At 44.1% G+C, this 24,234-nt stretch overlaps 1 protein-coding gene, 2 long non-coding RNA genes and 2 pseudogenes across 6 annotated transcripts; 2 read left to right on the forward strand and 3 right to left on the reverse strand.

The window, feature by feature from the left end:
• Positions 1-3,981: 3,981 nt before the first annotated feature.
• On the reverse strand, positions 3,982-5,521 carry LOC144703736 (peroxidase P7-like; annotated as a pseudogene). The gene is made up of 3 exons (XR_013581608.1): positions 5,215-5,521; positions 4,891-5,082; positions 3,982-4,750 (listed from the first exon to the last, which is right to left on the reverse strand). The product of XR_013581608.1 is annotated as a peroxidase P7-like (transcript).
• Positions 5,522-5,799: 278 nt separating this feature from the next.
• LOC144703738 (uncharacterized) lies at positions 5,800-8,350 on the forward strand. Its single transcript, XR_013581610.1, has 2 exons — positions 5,800-6,069; positions 6,153-8,350. It is a non-coding gene; the product is annotated as an uncharacterized LOC144703738 (long non-coding RNA).
• A 3,226-nt stretch (positions 8,351-11,576) lies between these two features.
• Positions 11,577-13,118, reverse strand: LOC144703737 (peroxidase P7-like; annotated as a pseudogene). The gene is made up of 3 exons (XR_013581609.1): positions 12,808-13,118; positions 12,484-12,674; positions 11,577-12,343 (listed from the first exon to the last, which is right to left on the reverse strand). The product of XR_013581609.1 is annotated as a peroxidase P7-like (transcript).
• Positions 13,119-13,586: 468 nt separating this feature from the next.
• On the forward strand, positions 13,587-15,943 carry LOC144703739 (uncharacterized). Of its 2 annotated transcripts, none has more exons than XR_013581611.1 (2): positions 13,587-13,662; positions 13,746-15,943. It is a non-coding gene; the product is annotated as an uncharacterized LOC144703739 (long non-coding RNA). The 2 variants fall into 2 exon arrangements; XR_013581612.1 differs by having other exon boundaries at positions 13,612-13,644.
• A 3,227-nt stretch (positions 15,944-19,170) lies between these two features.
• On the reverse strand, positions 19,171-20,711 carry LOC144703740 (peroxidase P7-like). Its single transcript, XM_078575985.1, has 3 exons — positions 20,405-20,711; positions 20,080-20,271; positions 19,171-19,939 (listed from the first exon to the last, which is right to left on the reverse strand). The coding sequence occupies exons 1-3, from the start codon at positions 20,621-20,623 to the stop codon at positions 19,388-19,390; spliced, it is 963 nt and encodes a 320-aa protein (XP_078432111.1). The 5' UTR covers positions 20,624-20,711; the 3' UTR covers positions 19,171-19,387.
• Positions 20,712-24,234: the final 3,523 nt, after the last annotated feature.

Raw genomic sequence — 24,234 nt, forward strand, 5'->3', positions numbered from 1 at the left:
GTTTCAGTGGTAGGGTATTACCATGAGTATTTAGGGCTAGAGTATCGATACTAGCATGCTCACCTTTGGGATTCCGGAGGACAAAAGAACGATCAAATTTAGAGAACATTAACTACTTACTGATTCATACCAATTATATCTACATTGACTCGTCGTTTGGATAATAATAGTCAAGGTCATTAATCGCCACATCAAGCCCCGAATTGATAATAGAATCATACCATTGTTATCATCATTCTTATCCATCCCACATGCAACATATATCTACACATGCGCCTTTGATATTAACTCTGGAGTAGTCCTCAGTTTGATTGGGAGAAGTCTGAGGTATTGGACTCATGAAAGAGGTTTCGAATGGGTTCACTCTCAGATGGGCAGTGACTGGAGACAAAATGCAGCTCGATTTTGAGGGGCTTAGAAGGTGGACATGGGAAATTCACTCGTATCGGTTTCCCTGCTCGATTGTATGAAGACATTCAGCACGGTGGTAAGGCATACTTAAGGGTGGACTGGCAGTAATGATGAGAAAATCACATCCTTGAAAACGCCCAGCTAAGATGAAGAATTCAGGAGGGAAGAGATACCACGAAGCCTACATGCGGAAGTAGCTACGGACGTCAAGCGCTGAGGACATGTTGTACGCATGTGGTGTCATAAGAAGGGCTCAGTCTTATCATAAGATGAGCTTGTGCGTGATAGTTTAAGAGTGATTTTTATAAAATAGAGTTGTATAGAAGTATAAGTTTTATTTATTTACCAACCGAATGCTGTTTAAGGAAGGTGCAAATAAATTAACTCAACAAATCTTAAACAACACTAGAGACTACGGTTACAAGGAAGATATGGGCAGTTTAACCCAACCTTTTAAATATCACAGCCACCTAAGTTCCGGCGCCACAAAATTCCTATTCATGTCTTCATGTCGCCCTCTATATATGTTTAGGTCAAAGAATAACTATTCGCTCGTCCAACTCCAAGAATTCTAGGTTTTATTTACTTAATAACCGAATGTCATCTAAGGTGTAAATAATTATTAACTGTATTTTAATAGTACTGTTTATTTGAGGATTTACTTTTATTTGACTAGTGAATAGTGAGACGAAGGGAGACTTGAATGGAACACGGGGTGGAGAGAAGAGGACAAGGTGAGACGAGGAGGTGATAATTCATTAAAAAGATGATAATGGAGGCTATAGCAGTAGATAGTGATGATGATGAATTATAAGAACGGATGAGAGAGGGGTGAAGACAAGGCGATGAGAAAGGAGACAGAGGAGGCGTGATGAAAAGAGTGTTTTATGTAATGAGGATGACGGTAAGAGGATGAAGACATGTTGACGTGAAAGGTGTTAAATACGATCCAAAGGTGTAAATATGCGATGTGACCCTAAGACGTGATTACGCGATGGATGTAAGCTAAGATTGATCTAATCTGATTGATAAAGAGTTGTGACGTCGCTCAAATAGTTTTCTACTAACCCATTTTCAAAAGGTTAACAAAAGTGCATCGTTGATCCGCATGAAAATCTGTGCTGGAACAAGTCGTGGAATCACATTTTCTACTCCTAACCAAAAACGGCATATAATGTACGGGGGAACTATCCAGAATTGAATGTCTTGTTTCACTCCATCATATCTCATCCCATTAAGTGAACGCGCAGATTTAAATAGAACACGGACAGTACTTAAAAAAACAAAGTGATGATTTTGTCAACCTCAACATGCCCTGGCCTGTTGTTGGGATATACTGTAATTGGTGCCTCATCCATTTTTTCTTTTATTTTTTGCACATTTATTAAGTCAAAAGCAGTAAGAAAAGGCCGCTCTGAATGTTACAACTAATCATCGGCTACAGCATACACTTGGCCCCTACCAATCACCTGCCACGCTCTATCATTGGCAGCAATCAGGACAAATAGGACAGCGACCAATGCCCTAGAAGATTAGAACGTAATAAAATCGTTTAAATCCTTCCAACTCAGATAAATTCAACAAAATCTATTCTGATGTATAAACGTAGTCTTCGTTGAAATTTTAAGTAAACACTACGGACAGAGACCGACTATCATTGGTAAAATACAATAAGTTATTTCTATGCCTTATCAATATGCATGCATCGTTTTAAAAGAAGAAAACATATAAAATACGTGGCACTGCATTTATAACTACAAATTCGATAGTGAACTATCAGTCAACTAGTCTCCCGGAGAGGCATAAAGTCTAAAGTCCTCAGAGAATGACAATAAGCAATCGAATGAGAAACTCAGATAAATCAGAGGAAACAGTATTAAGATCACTCAAGAGAATGGGATGTGAACGTAGATGAAGATGAAGAAGTAGAAGAATGAGAAGGAGGTAGATGATAAGGAGGAGGTAGAGCAACGCCAGGAGTAGTTGATAGAGATCGGTTTTATTCACCTTAAATCTTAATACAAGTGGGTTAGTATTTATAGCTAATATTGATAACGGTTAGTATGGGAAGTTACAAATCGAGTTGTAACTTCCCTTTTAGATTTAATTTTGTCCAGTCATTTGTTTTGACCTTTCCTGTCTATCTTAAATCCTATCTAGATGTAATCCTAGCCATCTATGTTTTCCTATATTTAATCCTATGCATCTATTTCTCATAACGAGTATTAGATATCATGTTTTTACTAAACTACAGTTATTTAAAAATCCTATTTGTCGATGACGCTTCTTTCTGAACTGGCGATTGCTGAATCCTCTTTCAACACGAGACTTGTGATATAGCATTCTGAGATATCCGCCGATCATAACAATCCATGGTCGCGGATAATTATTTAGTTCAAAAGACGGGGATAAAGTTGTTCGATGATCCTTGCTGTCAAATTGTCACGAAAACACCCATTAAATACTTTAGCCCATGCTCTCTACGTTTAGAGATTAATACACATATACATGAAATTTCTTCTTTCCGCCTGTTCTTTTTTCTGGAATGGGCTTCACACTCTGGTCAACGCCCAGTCTTTTACTCCTGCGTGTCTCCATAAATGCTCGTTTAAGTGTTTTACATATCTCTCGGTGTCAGAAAAGCGTAACAAAAATAGAACGCCCTTACCACTTTGAACTGAAAGCGGTCAGACTGGGGTTGGTCTAAGAAGCTAAAATGCACGGAATTATGCAGTTATGACCTTAGGGAACGAAATCACATTAGCCATATATCATGATTAAGGATGCCCGAACATCGTTTCATCATAAAACACCGCGAGCGCATACTGGATAATGGTAAATAAATGCACCCCACGATTTAGGATTTTTCTCCATCGTTTGGCCACTCATTGGGAATAGTTCCTCTGAATTCTAACCTTGTCATGAATATATGTATTCTGAAGAATCTTGTGAGAAAATAGGCGGCCAAGAATTTCTCAAGAAAGTGAAAACAAGTTAATATTGCGAATTGCCGATAACGGTCTGCTTCGCACAGTGGTATAAAAAGACAAACGTACGAATAATTGGCCTCGAAGTACTTTAGCGTGTTCTCCAAACTATGTTTTCAGATGAATAAACCTACACGTGACATTTGTCTTTTCCCTCGGCTGTACGAAGTCAAACGTTCTCGATCAGAGGAAGTGTTGGCCTCCGGCCACAAACTGGTGCACCGGTAGGCATGAAATTCTATTAGAATGCCTATGCCGCCAGAAGTCGCAATCAATATTAAGAAACCAAGCGCCGGTGGTTTACTCCAGGTGACCAGATTTATCTGATGAAATATCGTTCCTCTCTTAGGACACCATACGTGCAAAATACTAAACATACGTACTTGAACCATGCCATCCTCGATTTTTATTTATCCTGCACATAGAACAAGATGGGTTATGTAGGACCGACATTTGTTTATGCGTCGCTACATGTCCCACTTCTGAACTAAAATCAGGATCCTCCTTTGTTCTGCCCACTGGGTTCGGGGCCAAGAAATGTAAAAGGGACTTTTCAATTTTAGTTTAAATCAGGGATGAGGAAGATGCAATGGTAATTTTTAATTTTATTCTCAAACGGACCAGTAATTGAGGGGATCTGTGCGGCGCAAACATAGGAACCGTCAGCGTGGACTCAAACGGCACGCGCGGAAAACGAGAACCATGGTTATTCGGGTGAGACGACCAAAAAAAACGAGAAAAACTGAGGGGAGACGGCGAATACAATCGTAGAGAGGGTGATGGGGGGGCGAGGAGAAAAATCAGTTGACCCTGCTGCAGACTCTTCTGATCTCTCCGTTGGAGCCGGTGAGAGGAGCGATGTTTCCCATCTTCACCATGGAGGCGGCGAAGTCCCTGAAGAAGATGGCCCCGTTGTTGGCGTAGCTGCGAACGATGGAGTCCGCGGAGCCGTTGTTGAACAGCTCCTGGTCAGAGTGGAGGAGACCGCGACGGGAAAGCAGATTCGCGTAGTAGGCGTTGTCGAACGCGTTGGGCGTGGTGACGTCGAGCGGCGCAGGATCGCCGGCTCCGCCGGCCTGCGGACAGGTGGCCCTCCTGGCGGCGGCGAACGCGGGGTCGATGTTGGCGTCGTTGTAGATGCGATTGCGGAACGTGACGCAGCGGGCGAGGCCGAAGGTGTGGGCGCCGGACAGCGCGACGAGGTCGCGCAAGTTCAGGCCCTGGTTCGCGAAGCTGTTGAGGAGGACGGAAAGGCTGGACGATGCGCCCGGGAGGTTGCTGTTGGCGGCGCTCTGGCTAGCCGTGGTCGCGTCCCGGCGTCCCAGCGGCACCCTCCACGTGGGTCCTCCGCTCTGCGATAACAAGCCCGAGAAGATGAAATCCGATCAGAAGAAGCGCCTCCTCGGTCGGCGGCGGACGGATGATACGCGCGTCAAATAATAATACATCGGCCGCGACGCGATAAAACGGCGGTGGATCGTAATGCACTCACCAGGACGACGCCGTCGCGGGTGGCGAGGGCGAGGATGTCTGCGCAAGACACGGTGGCGTTGCAGGCAGCCTCCACGGCGGCCTTGATGGTCTCGATGACGTCCAAGCCGCGGAGGGAGTTCCTGTTGGGGAAGGCGTTCTGTTCGCCGGTGAACGTGGGGGTGTCCGCCAGGAGCACGGATGCGTCGCAGCCCTGCAAGATTGCACGCGGCTCGTTAGTTTGGCCATAAAGAAAAGAGCCCACCCAAAAGACGGTGCGCGCGATAGATAGCTTTCGCGGGATCCTCGTCCCACGTCCGCCGAACGCGCCGGGAGGAATACGCACATTGACGAAGCAGTCGTGGAAGAAGAGGCGGATAATGGAGGCGGGCAGTCGAGGGTCGCTAGACACGGCCGTCCGCATGGCTCCGCGGACGATTCCTTCGAGATTCGGGCACCTTCCCCGTAAAGTTGGGCCTCAGCTGGGCGTCTGCCGTGCACGCGCACAGGAAAAGGACGAGGAGCGAAGAGGCGATTGCCCCGCCGCCAATGAAGACACCCATTGCTCTGGCGGTCAAAACACGACCTGCACCGTCTCTTAACAGTGAACAGTTCTCGACGTAAGAGGCGAGGTGTGGCGATGCATACCCGCTCAGGGGAGGCATCTCTTTCTATATATACCCGCTCAATGCAGCGAACTCTCGACGAAGCGAATGCGGACACGGAAGCGGAACGGGGAGAAGTGGGTCTTCGCTCCGCGTGAGGCTTCTTCCCCAAGCGAAGGAATGTTGACCGCTTCTAGTCAATACTTTCATGGGGGACAGTCTGGAGGAGGCAGGTGACGATGGGACACTGGGTGAGGCGCGGACAATCAACTTCTGATCCCCGAGAGTCGTTCAAATTTTTTGACCTCGTTCACATAGCATTTTGACGGTTCCGTTTTGACCCCGTGAGAAATCCACGATTACGATGATCCTTTTTTCCCGACGATGATCGCAGACCGACGAGCGTGGCTAGCCACACCCCGCGAAAATATTCGGGTACGCCACTCGCACCGTTGTCGTCTTGCGATGACAGAAAGCAGTGGATTACGTGGTTTATCACTGGGGGAAGAACGGTTCTGAAGTTGACCCGTCTCCGCTGTGACAAACCCCACAGGTCCACAAAGAATAGCGCATCGGACGTAAGAAAGACTCAGGCGGTAGTGTGTTAATTTTAATTTTTTTGGTGTCGTTTCCTGTTAAGTCGTTTAATCTTTGCACTTTAATTCGAATAAAACTCCAGGTCACCGTAGCTCGTTATCTTTTGCAATCAAGCACCGTGGTTTTCACGATCGGGGCTCCGTACCCTTACCACCCTTGTTGACGCAGGATGAGCTCCCTTTCCCACATTCCGTTCCTACCTGGAAGCCTCCCCTGGTCTCTGAAGTCTTTCCCCGACAACGGTTGGTGTCAAGAACATCCGGTCGTGGTGTAAAATTGTCGGATTCAATGGGAAAGGTGGAAGATGAATGATAAGCAAGATATCTCAGTCAACTGATACATCTTATTTTGCTTATTATTCATAAACTAGTCGCGATATTTGACGCCCTGTTTTTTCATTATCGAAACTATCGTCATTTCGTCGTCGAATTTGGATATCCTGTTATTTTCGAGAAACGAATTAAACTGATCATTCGCCCCGTTCCACATCTCGAAACCATCTTTAAGTTCTTGGTTTTTCAAGCGTCAAAAAACCATACGTTCGTGAATTGATTCCACCGTAACGGGGGGTCTTATACTTCCTTGGCCCATTTGGAGAAGACGAACTCTGAAATGATCGCTACTCTGCTTGGTTTTTTGAGTTACTTCCGCCAGTGCTTGCCCGATTCAGGGCTTTTTTCGCGACGAGTAATGATATGTTGAAAATTCGATTTAAGAGTCCTTTTATGCTGCTACTGTTTTGCAAGAACCCGACCATCCATAAGTTAGTCTATATATGCTTCGCCATTGGATCTTGACTTTTGGGGTTAAGCTTTTTCTTCCGTAATTGGTATGAAGAGGACGATATCAAAAATAGATGTACGCCCGCATATCATTGCAATATTTGTAGTGCGACTACAGCCTCTCGATCTTCGTGTCTGACTTTTGCTGTGAAACACTCTAAGAGCACACGTCTCTTTAAAGTTCTAATGAAATCTAGATTAATGTGGGTGCACTCGTGCATAATGTTAAAAGTTTTATTAAACTAATTCTTAATTTAGAAAGTTCATTGAAGGTTGCAAATTTATTCTACTCGATCTTCGTGTCTGACTTTTGTTTTATTGTAAATAATTTATTTTATTTTATTGAGTTACGTTTAATGGATGAGCGACTATGCTTCAACTCCATTCAAATATCTACTGTGGAAAGTTTAGATTGATACTGACTGACTGATATCGGCAAGTTAAGAGTTTTCACAGTTTATATTGTATTTTCTTTCTCGAGAGCTTAACTTACTGATAGTATAACTGGGCCCGGTTTTGATGGATTTTATTTTACTGATCTCTAGCCGCTGGCTGAATTGGCATTCTAAAATAACTTGGGGAAATTCGTCATTCAAGGTTTCCACTTCCATTTGCATTTATACGCTTGGTAGACCTTATCAAAGCGCATTAGAAAAATGTTGATAGAATATACGAGTTAGAGAATGTTAATTATACTATGTTAACGGTACATGGATAAACATAGTTCTGAGAAAATGAGTTTCAGTGGTAGGGTATTACCATGAGTATTTAGGGCTAGAGTATCGATACTAGCATGCTCACCTTTGGGATTCCGGAGGACAAAAGAACGATCAAATTTAGAGAACATTAACTACTTACTGATTCATACCAATTATATCTACATTGACTCGTCGTTTGGATAATAATAGTCAAGGTCATTAATCGCCACATCAAGCCCCGAATTGATAATAGAATCATACCATTGTTATCATCATTCTTATCCATCCCACATGCAACATATATCTACACATGCGCCTTTGATATTAACTCTGGAGTAGTCCTCAGTTTGATTGGGAGAAGTCTGAGGTATTGGACTCGCGAAAGAGGTTTCGAATGGGTTCACTCTCAGATGGGCAGTGACTGGAGACAAAATGCAGCTCGATTTTGAGGGGCTTAGAAGGTGGACATGGGAAATTCACTCGTATCGGTTTCCCTGCTCGATTGTATGAAGACATTCAGCACGGTGGTAAGGCATACTTAAGGGTGGACTGGCAGTAATGATGAGAAAATCACATCCTTGAAAACGCCCAGCTAAGATGAAGAATTCAGGAGGGAAGAGATACCACGAAGCCTACATGCGGAAGTAGCTACGGACGTCAAGCGCTGAGGACATGTTGTACGCATGTGGTGTCATAAGAAGGGCTCAGTCTTATCATAAGATGAGCTTGTGCGTGATAGTTTAAGAGTGATTTTTATAAAATAGAGTTGTATAGAAGTATAAGTTTTATTTATTTACCAACCGAATGCTGTTTAAGGAAGGTGCAAATAAATTAACTCAACAAATCTTAAACAACACTAGAGACTACGGTTACAAGGAAGATATGGGCAGTTTAACCCAACCTTTTAAATATCACAGCCACCTAAGTTCCGGCGCCACAAAATTCCTATTCATGTCTTCATGTCGCCCTCTATATATGTTTAGGTCAAAGAATAACTATTCGCTCGTCCAACTCCAAGAATTCTAGGTTTTATTTACTTAATAACCGAATGTCATCTAAGGTGTAAATAATTATTAACTGTATTTTAATAGTACTGTTTATTTGAGGATTTACTTTTATTTGACTAGTGAATAGTGAGACGAAGGGAGACTTGAATGGAACACGGGGTGGAGAGAAGAGGACAAGGTGAGACGAGGAGGTGATAATTCATTAAAAAGATGATAATGGAGGCTATAGCAGTAGATAGTGATGATGATGAATTATAAGAACGGATGAGAGAGGAAGTGAAGACAAGGCGATGAGAAAGGAGACAGAGGAGGCGTGATGAAAAGAGTGTTTTATGTAATGAGGATGACGGTAAGAGGATGAAGACATGTTGACGTGAAAGGTGTTAAATACGATCCAAAGGTGTAAATATGCGATGTGACCCTAAGACGTGATTACGCGATGGATGTAAGCTAAGATTGATCTAATCTGATTGATAAAGAGTTGTGACGTCGCTCAAATAGTTTTCTACTAACCCATTTTCAAAAGGTTAACAAAAGTGCATCGTTGATCCGCATGAAAATCTGTGCTGGAACAAGTCGTGGAATCACATTTTTCTACTCCTAACCAAAAACGGCATATAATGTACGGGGGAACTATCCAGAATTGAATGTCTTGTTTCACTCCATCATATCTCATCCCATTAAGTGAACGCGCAGATTTAAATAGAACACGGACAGTACTTAAAAAAACAAAGTGATGATTTTGTCAACCTCAACATGCCCTGGCCTGTTGTTGGGATATACTGTAATTGGTGCCTCATCCATTTTTTCTTTTATTTTTTGCACATTTATTAAGTCAAAAGCAGTAAGAAAAGGCCGCTCTGAATGTTACAACTAATCATCGGCTACAGCATACACTTGGCCCCTACCAATCACCTGCCACGCTCTATCATTGGCAGCAATCAGGACAAATAGGACAGCGACCAATGCCCTAGAAGATTAGAACGTAATAAAATCGTTTAAATCCTTCCAACTCAGATAAATTCAACAAAATCTATTCTGATGTATAAACGTAGTCTTCGTTGAAATTTTAAGTAAACACTACGGACAGAGACCGACTATCATTGGTAAAATACAATAAGTTATTTCTATGCCTTATCAATATGCATGCATCGTTTTAAAAGAAGAAAACATATAAAATACGTGGCACTGCATTTATAACTACAAATTCGATAGTGAACTATCAGTCAACTAGTCTCCCGGAGAGGCATAAAGTCTAAAGTCCTCAGAGAATGACAATAAGCAATCGAATGAGAAACTCAGATAAATCAGAGGAAACAGTATTAAGATCACTCAAGAGAATGGGATGTGAACGTAGATGAAGATGAAGAAGTAGAAGAATGAGAAGGAGGTAGATGATAAGGAGGAGGTAGAGCAACGCCAGGAGTAGTTGATAGAGATCGGTTTTATTCACCTTAAATCTTAATACAAGTGGGTTAGTATTTATAGCTAATATTGATAACGGTTAGTATGGGAAGTTACAAATCGAGTTGTAACTTCCCTTTTAGATTTAATTTTGTCCAGTCATTTGTTTTGACCTTTTCCTGTCTATCTTAAATCCTATCTAGATGTAATCCTAGCCATCTATGTTTTCCTATATTTAATCCTATGCATCTATTTCTCATAACGAGTATTAGATATCATGTTTTTACTAAACTACAGTTATTTAAAAATCCCTATTTGTCGATGACGCTTCTTTCTGAACTGGCGATTGCTGAATCCTCTTTCAACACGAGACTTGTGATATAGCATTCTGAGATATCCGCCGATCATAACAATCCATGGTCGCGGATAATTATTTAGTTCAAAAGACGGGGATAAAGTTGTTCGATGATCCTTGCTGTCAAATTGTCACGAAAACACCCATTAAATACTTTAGCCCATGCTCTCTACGTTTAGAGATTAATACACATATACATGAAATTTCTTCTTTCCGCCTGTTCTTTTTTTCTGGAATGGGCTTCACACTCTGGTCAACGCCCAGTCTTTTACTCCTGCGTGTCTCCATAAATGCTCGTTTAAGTGTTTTACATATCTCTCGGTGTCAGAAAAGCGTAACAAAAATAGAACGCCCTTACCACTTTGAACTGAAAGCGGTCAGACTGGGGTTGGTCTAAGAAGCTAAAATGCACGGAATTATGCAGTTATGACCTTAGGGAACGAAATCACATTAGCCATATATCATGATTAAGGATGCCCGAACATCGTTTCATCATAAAACACCGCGAGCGCATACTGGATAATGGTAAATAAATGCACCCTTCGATTTAGGATTTTTCTCCATCGTTTGGCCACTCATTGGGAATAGTTCCTCTGAATTCTAACCTTGTCATGAATATATGTATTCTGAAGAATCTTGTGAGAAAATAGGCGGCCAAGAATTTCTCAAGAAAGTGAAAACAAGTTAATATTGCGAATTGCCGATAACGGTCTGCTTCGCACAGTGGTATAAAAAGACAAACGTACGAATAATTGGCCTCGAAGTACTTTAGCGTGTTCTCCAAACTATGTTTTCAGATGAATAAACCTACACGTGACATTTGTCTTTTCCCTCGGCTGTACGAAGTCAAACGTTCTCGATCAGAGGAAGTGTTGGCCTCCGGCCACAAACTGGTGCACCGGTAGGCATGAAATTCTATTAGAATGCCTATGCCGCCAGAAGTCGCAATCAATATTAAGAAACCAAGCGCCGGTGGTTTACTCCAGGTGACCAGATTTATCTGATGAAATATCGTTCCTCTCTTAGGACACCATACGTGCAAAATACTAAACATACGTACTTGAACCATGCCATCCTCGATTTTTATTTATCCTGCACATAGAACAAGATGGGTTATGTAGGACCGACATTTGTTTATGCGTCGCTACATGTCCCACTTCTGAACTAAAATCAGGATCCTCCTTTGTTCTGCCCACTGGGTTCGGGGCCAAGAAATGTAAAAGGGACTTTTCAATTTTAGTTTAAATCAGGGATGAGGAAGATGCAATGGTAATTTTTAATTTTATTCTCAAACGGACCAGTAATTGAGGGGATCTGTGCGGCGCAAACATAGGAACCGTCAGCGTGGACTCAAACGGCACGCGCGGAAAACGAGAACCATGGTTATTCGGGTGAGACGACCAAAAAAAACGAGAAAAACTGAGGGGAGACGGCGAATACAATCGTAGAGAGGGTGATGGGGGCGAGGAGAAAAATCAGTTGACCCTGCTGCAGACTCTTCTGATCTCTCCGTTGGAGCCGGTGAGAGGAGCGATGTTTCCCATCTTCACCATGGAGGCGGCGAAGTCCCTGAAGAAGATGGCCCCGTTGTTGGCGTAGCTGCGAACGATGGAGTCCGCGGAGCCGTTGTTGAACAGCTCCTGGTCAGAGTGGAGGAGACCGCGACGGGAAAGCAGATTCGCGTAGTAGGCGTTGTCGAACGCGTTGGGCGTGGTGACGTCGAGCGGCGCAGGATCGCCGGCTCCGCCGGCCTGCGGACAGGTGGCCCTCCTGGCGGCGGCGAACGCGGGGTCGATGTTGGCGTCGTTGTAGATGCGATTGCGGAACGTGACGCAGCGGGCGAGGCCGAAGGTGTGGGCGCCGGACAGCGCGACGAGGTCGCGCAAGTTCAGGCCCTGGTTCGCGAAGCTGTTGAGGAGGACGGAAAGGCTGGACGATGCGCCCGGGAGGTTGCTGTTGGCGGCGCTCTGGCTAGCCGTGGTCGCGTCCCGGCGTCCCAGCGGCACCCTCCACGTGGGTCCTCCGCTCTGCGATAACAAGCCCGAGAAGATGAAATCCGATCAGAAGAAGCGCCTCCTCGGTCGGCGGCGGACGGATGATACGCGCGTCAAATAATAATACATCGGCCGCGACGCGATAAAACGGCGGTGGATCGTAATGCACTCACCAGGACGACGCCGTCGCGGGTGGCGAGGGCGAGGATGTCTGCGCAAGACACGGTGGCGTTGCAGGCAGCCTCCACGGCGGCCTTGATGGTCTCGATGACGTCCAAGCCGCGGAGGAGTTCCTGTTGGGGAAGGCGTTCTGTTCGCCGGTGAACGTGGGGGTGTCCGCCAGGAGCACGGATGCGTCGCAGCCCTGCAAGATTGCACGCGGCTCGTTAGTTTGGCCATAAAGAAAAGAGCCCACCCAAAAGACGGTGCGCGCGATAGATAGCTTTCGCGGGATCCTCGTCCCACGTCCGCCGAACGCGCCGGGGAGGAATACGCACATTGACGAAGCAGTCGTGGAAGAAGAGGCGGATAATGGAGGCGGGCAGTCGAGGGTCGCTAGACACGGCCGTCCGCATGGCTCCGCGGACGATTCCTTCGAGATTCGGGCACCTTCCCCCGTAAAAGTTGGGCCTCAGCTGGGCGTCTGCCGTGCACGCGCACAGGAAAAGGACGAGGAGCGAAGAGGCGATTGCCCCGCCGCCAATGAAGACACCCATTGCTCTGGCGGTCAAAACACGACCTGCACCGTCTCTTAACAGTGAACAGTTCTCGACGTAAGAGGCGAGGTGTGGCGATGCATACCCGCTCAGGGGAGGCATCTCTTTCTATATATACCCGCTCAATGCAGCGAACTCTCGACGAAGCGAATGCGGACACGGAAGCGGAACGGGGAGAAGTGGGTCTTCGCTCCGCGTGAGGCTTCTTCCCCAAGCGAAGGAATGTTGACCGCTTCTAGTCAATACTTTCATGGGGGACAGTCTGGAGGAGGCAGGTGACGATGGGACACTGGGTGAGGCGCGGACAATCAACTTCTGATCCCCGAGAGTCGTTCAAATTTTTTGACCTCGTTCACATAGCATTTTGACGGTTCCGTTTTGACCCCGTGAGAAATCCACGATTACGATGATCCTTTTTTCCCGACGATGATCGCAGACCGACGAGCGTGGCTAGCCACACCCCGCGAAAATATTCGGGTACGCCACTCGCACCGTTGTCGTCTTGCGATGACAGAAAGCAGTGGATTACGTGGTTTATCACTGGGAAGAACGGTTCTGAAGTTGACCCGTCTCCGCTGTGACAAACCCCACAGGTCCACAAAGAATAGCGCATCGGACGTAAGAAAGACTCAGGCGGTAGTGTGTTAATTTTAATTTTTTTGGTGTCGTTTCCTGTTAAGTCGTTTAATCTTTGCACTTTAATTCGAATAAAACTCCAGGTCACCGTAGCTCGTTATCTTTTGCAATCAAGCACCGTGGTTTTCACGATCGGGGCTCCGTACCCTTACCACCCTTGTTGACGCAGGATGAGCTCCCTTTCCCACATTCCGTTCCTACCTGGAAGCCTCCCCTGGTCTCTGAAGTCTTTCCCCGACAACGGTTGGTGTCAAGAACATCCGGTCGTGGTGTAAAATTGTCGGATTCAATGGGAAAGGTGGAAGATGAATGATAAGCAAGATATCTCAGTCAACTGATACATCTTATTTTGCTTATTATTCATAAACTAGTCGCGATATTTGACGCCCTGTTTTTTCATTATCGAAACTATCGTCATTTCGTCGTCGAATTTGGATATCCTGTTATTTTCGAGAAACGAATTAAACTGATCATTCGCCCCGTTCCACATCTCGAAACCATCTTTAAGTTCTTGGTTTTTCAAGCGTCAAAAAACCATACGTTCGTGAATTGATTCCACCGTAACGGGGGGTCTTATACTTCCTTGGCCCATTTGGAGAAGACGAACTCTGAAATGATCGCTACTCTGCTTGGTTTTTTGAGTTACTTCCGCCAGTGCTTGCCCGATTCAGGGCTTTTTTCGCGACGAGTAATGATATGTTGAAAATTCGATTTAAGAGTCCTTTTATGCTGCTACTGTTTTGCAAGAACCCGACCATCCATAAGTTAGTCTATATATGCTTCGCCATTGGATCTTGACTTTTGGGGTTAAGCTTTTTCTTCCGTAATTGGTATGAAGAGGACGATATCAAAAATAGATGTACGCCCGCATATCATTGCAATATTTGTAGTGCGACTACAGCCTCTCGATCTTCGTGTCTGACTTTTGCTGTGAAACACTCTAAGAGCACACGTCTCTTTAAAGTTCTAATGAAATCTAGATTAATGTGGGTGCACTCGTGCATAATGTTAAAAGTTTTATTAAACTAATTCTTAATTTAGAAAGTTCATTGAAGGTTGCAAATTTATTCTACTCGATCTTCGTGTCTGACTTTTGTTTTATTGTAAATAATTTATTTTATTTTATTGAGTTACGTTTAATGGATGAGCGACTATGCTTCAACTCCATTCAAATATCTACTGTGGAAAGTTTAGATTGATACTGACTGACTGATATCGGCAAGTTAAGAGTTTTCACAGTTTATATTGTATTTTCTTTCTCGAGAGCTTAACTTACTGATAGTATAACTGGGCCCGGTTTTGATGGATTTTATTTTACTGATCTCTAGCCGCTGGCTGAATTGGCATTCTAAAATAACTTGGGGAAATTCGTCATTCAAGGTTTCCACTTCCATTTGCATTTATACGCTTGGTAGACCTTATCAAAGCGCATTAGAAAAATGTTGATAGAATATACGAGTTAGAGAATGTTAATTATACTATGTTAACGGTACATGGATAAACATAGTTCTGAGAAAATGAGTTTCAGTGGTAGGGTATTACCATGAGTATTTAGGGCTAGAGTATCGATACTAGCATGCTCACCTTTGGGATTCCGGAGGACAAAAGAACGATCAAATTTAGAGAACATTAACTACTTACTGATTCATACCAATTATATCTACATTGACTCGTCGTTTGGATAATAATAGTCAAGGTCATTAATCGCCACATCAAGCCCCGAATTGATAATAGAATCATACCATTGTTATCATCATTCTTATCCATCCCACATGCAACATATATCTACACATGCGCCTTTGATATTAACTCTGGAGTAGTCCTCAGTTTGATTGGGAGAAGTCTGAGGTATTGGACTCGCGAAAGAGGTTTCGAATGGGTTCACTCTCAGATGGGCAGTGACTGGAGACAAAATGCAGCTCGATTTTGAGGGGCTTAGAAGGTGGACATGGGAAATTCACTCGTATCGGTTTCCCTGCTCGATTGTATGAAGACATTCAGCACGGTGGTAAGGCATACTTAAGGGTGGACTGGCAGTAATGATGAGAAAATCACATCCTTGAAAACGCCCAGCTAAGATGAAGAATTCAGGAGGGAAGAGATACCACGAAGCCTACATGCGGAAGTAGCTACGGACGTCAAGCGCTGAGGACATGTTGTACGCATGTGGTGTCATAAGAAGGGCTCAGTCTTATCATAAGATGAGCTTGTGCGTGATAGTTTAAGAGTGATTTTTATAAAATAGAGTTGTATAGAAGTATAAGTTTTATTTATTTACCAACCGAATGCTGTTTAAGGAAGGTGCAAATAAATTAACTCAACAAATCTTAAACAACACTAGAGACTACGGTTACAAGGAAGATATGGGCAGTTTAACCCAACCTTTTAAATATCACAGCCACCTAAGTTCCGGCGCCACAAAATTCCTATTCATGTCTTCATGTCGCCCTCTATATATGTTTAGGTCAAAGAATAACTATTCGCTCGTCCAACTCCAAGAATTCTAGGTTTTATTTACTTAATAACCGAATGTCATCTAAGGTGTAAATAATTATTAACTGTATTTTAATAGTACTGTTTATTTGAGGATTTACTTTTATTTGACTAGTGAATAGTGAGACGAAGGGAGACTTGAATGGAACACGGGGTGGAGAGAAGAGGACAAGGTGAGACGAGGAGGTGATAATTCATTAAAAAGATGATAATGGAGGCTATAGCAGTAGATAGTGATGATGATGAATTATAAGAACGGATGAGAGAGGGGAAGTGAAGACAAGGCGATGAGAAAGGAGACAGAGGAGGCGTGATGAAAAGAGTGTTTTATGTAATGAGGATGACGGTAAGAGGATGAAGACATGTTGACGTGAAAGGTGTTAAATACGATCCAAAGGTGTAAATATGCGATGTGACCCTAAGACGTGATTACGCGATGGATGTAAGCTAAGATTGATCTAATCTGATTGATAAAGAGTTGTGACGTCGCTCAAATAGTTTTCTACTAACCCATTTTCAAAAGGTTAACAAAAGTGCATCGTTGATCCGCATGAAAATCTGTGCTGGAACAAGTCGTGGAATCACATTTTTCTACTCCTAACCAAAAACGGCATATAATGTACGGGGGAACTATCCAGAATTGAATGTCTTGTTTCACTCCATCATATCTCATCCCATTAAGTGAACGCGCAGATTTAAATAGAACACGGACAGTACTTAAAAAAACAAAGTGATGATTTTGTCAACCTCAACATGCCCTGGCCTGTTGTTGGGATATACTGTAATTGGTGCCTCATCCATTTTTTCTTTTATTTTTTGCACATTTATTAAGTCAAAAGCAGTAAGAAAAGGCCGCTCTGAATGTTACAACTAATCATCGGCTACAGCATACACTTGGCCCCTACCAATCACCTGCCACGCTCTATCATTGGCAGCAATCAGGACAAATAGGACAGCGACCAATGCCCTAGAAGATTAGAACGTAATAAAATCGTTTAAATCCTTCCAACTCAGATAAATTCAACAAAATCTATTCTGATGTATAAACGTAGTCTTCGTTGAAATTTTAAGTAAACACTACGGACAGAGACCGACTATCATTGGTAAAATACAATAAGTTATTTCTATGCCTTATCAATATGCATGCATCGTTTTAAAAGAAGAAAACATATAAAATACGTGGCACTGCATTTATAACTACAAATTCGATAGTGAACTATCAGTCAACTAGTCTCCCGGAGAGGCATAAAGTCTAAAGTCCTCAGAGAATGACAATAAGCAATCGAATGAGAAACTCAGATAAATCAGAGGAAACAGTATTAAGATCACTCAAGAGAATGGGATGTGAACGTAGATGAAGATGAAGAAGTAGAAGAATGAGAAGGAGGTAGATGATAAGGAGGAGGTAGAGCAACGCCAGGAGTAGTTGATAGAGATCGGTTTTATTCACCTTAAATCTTAATACAAGTGGGTTAGTATTTATAGCTAATATTGATAACGGTTAGTATGGGAAGTTACAAATCGAGTTGTAACTTCCCTTTAGATTTAATTTTGTCCAGTCATTTGTTTTGACCTTTTCCTGTCTATCTTAAATCCTATCTAGATGTAATCCTAGCCATCTATGTTTTCCTATATTTAATCCTATGCATCTATTTCTCATAACGAGTATTAGATATCATGTTTTTACTAAACTACAGTTATTTAAAAATCCCTATTTGTCGATGACGCTTCTTTCTGAACTGGCGATTGCTGAATCCTCTTTCAACACGAGACTTGTGATATAGCATTCTGAGATATCCGCCGATCATAACAATCCATGGTCGCGGATAATTATTTAGTTCAAAAGACGGGGATAAAGTTGTTCGATGATCCTTGCTGTCAAATTGTCACGAAAACACCCATTAAATACTTTAGCCCATGCTCTCTACGTTTAGAGATTAATACACATATACATGAAATTTCTTCTTTCCGCCTGTTCTTTTTTTCTGGAATGGGCTTCACACTCTGGTCAACGCCCAGTCTTTTACTCCTGCGTGTCTCCATAAATGCTCGTTTAAGTGTTTTACATATCTCTCGGTGTCAGAAAAGCGTAACAAAAATAGAACGCCCTTACCACTTTGAACTGAAAGCGGTCAGACTGGGGTTGGTCTAAGAAGCTAAAATGCACGGAATTATGCAGTTATGACCTTAGGGAACGAAATCACATTAGCCATATATCATGATTAAGGATGCCCGAACATCGTTTCATCATAAAACACCGCGAGCGCATACTGGATAATGGTAAATAAATGCACCCCACGATTTAGGATTTTTCTCCATCGTTTGGCCACTCATTGGGAATAGTTCCTCTGAATTCTAACCTTGTCATGAATATATGTATTCTGAAGAATCTTGTGAGAAAATAGGCGGCCAAGAATTTCTCAAGAAAGTGAAAACAAGTTAATATTGCGAATTGCCGATAACGGTCTGCTTCGCACAGTGGTATAAAAAGACAAACGTACGAATAATTGGCCTCGAAGTACTTTAGCGTGTTCTCCAAACTATGTTTTCAGATGAATAAACCTACACGTGACATTTGTCTTTTCCCTCGGCTGTACGAAGTCAAACGTTCTCGATCAGAGGAAGTGTTGGCCTCCGGCCACAAACTGGTGCACCGGTAGGCATGAAATTCTATTAGAATGCCTATGCCGCCAGAAGTCGCAATCAATATTAAGAAACCAAGCGCCGGTGGTTTACTCCAGGTGACCAGATTTATCTGATGAAATATCGTTCCTCTCTTAGGACACCATACGTGCAAAATACTAAACATACGTACTTGAACCATGCCATCCTCGATTTTTATTTATCCTGCACATAGAACAAGATGGGTTATGTAGGACCGACATTTGTTTATGCGTCGCTACATGTCCCACTTCTGAACTAAAATCAGGATCCTCCTTTGTTCTGCCCACTGGGTTCGGGGCCAAGAAATGTAAAAGGGACTTTTCAATTTTAGTTTAAATCAGGGATGAGGAAGATGCAATGGTAATTTTTAATTTTATTCTCAAACGGACCAGTAATTGAGGGGATCTGTGCGGCGCAAACATAGGAACCGTCAGCGTGGACTCAAACGGCACGCGCGGAAAACGAGAACCATGGTTATTCGGGTGAGACGACCAAAAAAAACGAGAAAAACTGAGGGGAGACGGCGAATACAATCGTAGAGAGGGTGATGGGGGGGCGAGGAGAAAAATCAGTTGACCCTGCTGCAGACTCTTCTGATCTCTCCGTTGGAGCCGGTGAGAGGAGCGATGTTTCCCATCTTCACCATGGAGGCGGCGAAGTCCCTGAAGAAGATGGCCCCGTTGTTGGCGTAGCTGCGAACGATGGAGTCCGCGGAGCCGTTGTTGAACAGCTCCTGGTCAGAGTGGAGGAGACCGCGACGGGAAAGCAGATTCGCGTAGTAGGCGTTGTCGAACGCGTTGGGCGTGGTGACGTCGAGCGGCGCAGGATCGCCGGCTCCGCCGGCCTGCGGACAGGTGGCCCTCCTGGCGGCGGCGAACGCGGGGTCGATGTTGGCGTCGTTGTAGATGCGATTGCGGAACGTGACGCAGCGGGCGAGGCCGAAGGTGTGGGCGCCGGACAGCGCGACGAGGTCGCGCAAGTTCAGGCCCTGGTTCGCGAAGCTGTTGAGGAGGACGGAAAGGCTGGACGATGCGCCCGGGAGGTTGCTGTTGGCGGCGCTCTGGCTAGCCGTGGTCGCGTCCCGGCGTCCCAGCGGCACCCTCCACGTGGGTCCTCCGCTCTGCGATAACAAGCCCGAGAAGATGAAATCCGATCAGAAGAAGCGCCTCCTCGGTCGGCGGCGGACGGATGATACGCGCGTCAAATAATAATACATCGGCCGCGACGCGATAAAACGGCGGTGGATCGTAATGCACTCACCAGGACGACGCCGTCGCGGGTGGCGAGGGCGAGGATGTCTGCGCAAGACACGGTGGCGTTGCAGGCAGCCTCCACGGCGGCCTTGATGGTCTCGATGACGTCCAAGCCGCGGAGGGAGTTCCTGTTGGGGAAGGCGTTCTGTTCGCCGGTGAACGTGGGGGTGTCCGCCAGGAGCACGGATGCGTCGCAGCCCTGCAAGATTGCACGCGGCTCGTTAGTTTGGCCATAAAGAAAAGAGCCCACCCAAAAGACGGTGCGCGCGATAGATAGCTTTCGCGGGATCCTCGTCCCACGTCCGCCGAACGCGCCGGGGAGGAATACGCACATTGACGAAGCAGTCGTGGAAGAAGAGGCGGATAATGGAGGCGGGCAGTCGAGGGTCGCTAGACACGGCCGTCCGCATGGCTCCGCGGACGATTCCTTCGAGATTCGGGCACCTTCCCCCGTAAAAGTTGGGCCTCAGCTGGGCGTCTGCCGTGCACGCGCACAGGAAAAGGACGAGGAGCGAAGAGGCGATTGCCCCGCCGCCAATGAAGACACCCATTGCTCTGGCGGTCAAAACACGACCTGCACCGTCTCTTAACAGTGAACAGTTCTCGACGTAAGAGGCGAGGTGTGGCGATGCATACCCGCTCAGGGGAGGCATCTCTTTCTATATATACCCGCTCAATGCAGCGAACTCTCGACGAAGCGAATGCGGACACGGAAGCGGAACGGGGAGAAGTGGGTCTTCGCTCCGCGTGAGGCTTCTTCCCCAAGCGAAGGAATGTTGACCGCTTCTAGTCAATACTTTCATGGGGGACAGTCTGGAGGAGGCAGGTGACGATGGGACACTGGGTGAGGCGCGGACAATCAACTTCTGATCCCCGAGAGTCGTTCAAATTTTTTGACCTCGTTCACATAGCATTTTTGACGGTTCCGTTTTGACCCCGTGAGAAATCCACGATTACGATGATCCTTTTTTCCCGACGATGATCGCAGACCGACGAGCGTGGCTAGCCACACCCCGCGAAAATATTCGGGTACGCCACTCGCACCGTTGTCGTCTTGCGATGACAGAAAGCAGTGGATTACGTGGTTTATCACTGGGGGAAGAACGGTTCTGAAGTTGACCCGTCTCCGCTGTGACAAACCCCACAGGTCCACAAAGAATAGCGCATCGGACGTAAGAAAGACTCAGGCGGTAGTGTGTTAATTTTAATTTTTTTGGTGTCGTTTCCTGTTAAGTCGTTTAATCTTTGCACTTTAATTCGAATAAAACTCCAGGTCACCGTAGCTCGTTATCTTTTGCAATCAAGCACCGTGGTTTTCACGATCGGGGCTCCGTACCCTTACCACCCTTGTTGACGCAGGATGAGCTCCCTTTCCCACATTCCGTTCCTACCTGGAAGCCTCCCCTGGTCTCTGAAGTCTTTCCCCGACAACGGTTGGTGTCAAGAACATCCGGTCGTGGTGTAAAATTGTCGGATTCAATGGGAAAGGTGGAAGATGAATGATAAGCAAGATATCTCAGTCAACTGATACATCTTATTTTGCTTATTATTCATAAACTAGTCGCGATATTTGACGCCCTGTTTTTTCATTATCGAAACTATCGTCATTTCGTCGTCGAATTTGGATATCCTGTTATTTTCGAGAAACGAATTAAACTGATCATTCGCCCCGTTCCACATCTCGAAACCATCTTTAAGTTCTTGGTTTTTCAAGCGTCAAAAAACCATACGTTCGTGAATTGATTCCACCGTAACGGGGGGTCTTATACTTCCTTGGCCCATTTGGAGAAGACGAACTCTGAAATGATCGCTACTCTGCTTGGTTTTTTGAGTTACTTCCGCCAGTGCTTGCCCGATTCAGGGCTTTTTTCGCGACGAGTAATGATATGTTGAAAATTCGATTTAAGAGTCCTTTTATGCTGCTACTGTTTTGCAAGAACCCGACCATCCATAAGTTAGTCTATATATGCTTCGCCATTGATCTTGACTTTTGGGGTTGCTTTTCTTCCGTAATTGGTATGAAGAGGACGATATCAAAAATAGATGTACGCCCGCATATCATTGCAATATTTGTAGTGCGACTACAGCCTCTCGATCTTCGTGTCTGACTTTTGCTGTGAAACACTCTAAGAGCACACGTCTCTTTAAAGTTCTAATGAAATCTAGATTAATGTGGGTGCACTCGTGCATAATGTTAAAAGTTTTATTAAACTAATTCTTAATTTAGAAAGTTCATTGAAGGTTGCAAATTTATTCTACTCGATCTTCGTGTCTGACTTTTGTTTTATTGTAAATAATTTATTTTATTTTATTGAGTTACGTTTAATGGATGAGCGACTATGCTTCAACTCCATTCAAATATCTACTGTGGAAAGTTTAGATTGATACTGACTGACTGATATCGGCAAGTTAAGAGTTTTCACAGTTTATATTGTATTTTCTTTCTCGAGAGCTTAACTTACTGATAGTATAACTGGGCCCGGTTTTGATGGATTTTATTTTACTGATCTCTAGCCGCTGGCTGAATTGGCATTCTAAAATAACTTGGGGAAATTCGTCATTCAAGGTTTCCACTTCCATTTGCATTTATACGCTTGGTAGACCTTATCAAAGCGCATTAGAAAAATGTTGATAGAATATATGAGTTAGAGAATGTTAATTATACTATGTTAACGGTACATGGATAAACATAGTTCTGAGAAAATGAGTTTCAGTGGTAGGGTATTACCATGAGTATTTAGGGCTAGAGTATCGATACTAGCATGTTCTCCTTTGGGATCCTGGAGTATTGAGGAGTTTCACTCGCTTCGCAGTCCGCCGAGTCCAAGTCGTGGAGACAGCAAACTCGGCACCCCAAGGAGTCAGCACGGCGACCTATTGGTAGGGACTTAATGAAAATTAGTTAGTAAAAAAAAATATATATATACTCGCTAGAGACTAGAAGATAGGATTCAAGATAAGTTTAAAGATAGTATAGGATTAAATATAGAAGAGGATCAAATATAGACGGTTAGGATTAAACGATAAGGAGTTATAACGGTCAGGATTAGATCTCATATCTGTTATATAAGATGGGTTCACAGCACCGATCAATGGCTGTGATCGGTGCACCCGATACGTTATAACGGACGAGATTAAATAATATATTCGTTACAACGGATGGGTACACGACACCGATCAACGGCTGTGATCGGTGCACCGGATACGTTATAACGGTCAGGATTAAACAGGAATTCATTTTTATATTTCCGCTGTATATCGTTACAACGGATTTATACGATTTACGATTTTTAGTTAAATATATATAGTATAAAATACTCACCAATGTTAATGATAATCTTGCGGGTTAATACAACAATCTTGATCTACTTGTGTCTTCTTGCCCTTTCTTTCTTCTTTCTTCCTCTTCTTCTCTATTCATTTCGTTCTTTCACTTCCGAGTGTTAAGATCAATAAAGCTCAACATGGTATTAGAGCATCCGGTTATCAAGGCAGAAGAAACGATCATTGCGGCAACATTTCCAATTGCCTCTTCTTCAATGAGGAACAGTATCACCGCAGGACAAGTCCCGATAAATATCCCGCCAGGAGCCACCGTTTTGGTCAAGTAGATCAAGATCGTTGTATCCACGAGGTCAGTAGGTCAAGTAGATCAAAATTATCATGGAAGAGTTCGATTCTTCCAATCTTCAACGGCTACAAGTTAATTACTTTTTTTCAAAGTGACAAAGTGGAGAATCCAGGATACAGACAATGGTGACTAAACGACCAGAAAGTCCTAGGATTACTCCATTCGACTCTATCAGAATCCGTAATTCCATGGATCAGTCAAGCCAAGACAACAAGAGAAGCTTGGAATTTACTGGAAAGCACCTTCTCCAGCAGAAATAAAGCAAGAGTCATGGAACTACATTGACAATTTGACACTATGACAAAAGTTACCATGAACATTGACGAATATGTATGACATTTCAGATTTGTTACTGAGTCATTGGAGGCTGCTGGAGCAAAGGTTGATGAGGATACAAGAAACTACACGTTCCTCAGAGGTCTAGGTATGGAATATAGTCAGTTTGTTTTATGTGTTAACGCCAACCTTCATCACATGAAATTCGAGGAGATCGTGACCAACCTCAAGGCACAAGAAATTTATCTTTCTTAT

Source organism: Wolffia australiana, chromosome 5, assembly GCF_029677425.1.
Source record: "Wolffia australiana isolate 7733 chromosome 5, ASM2967742v1".
NCBI lineage: Eukaryota > Viridiplantae > Streptophyta > Magnoliopsida > Alismatales > Araceae > Wolffia > Wolffia australiana.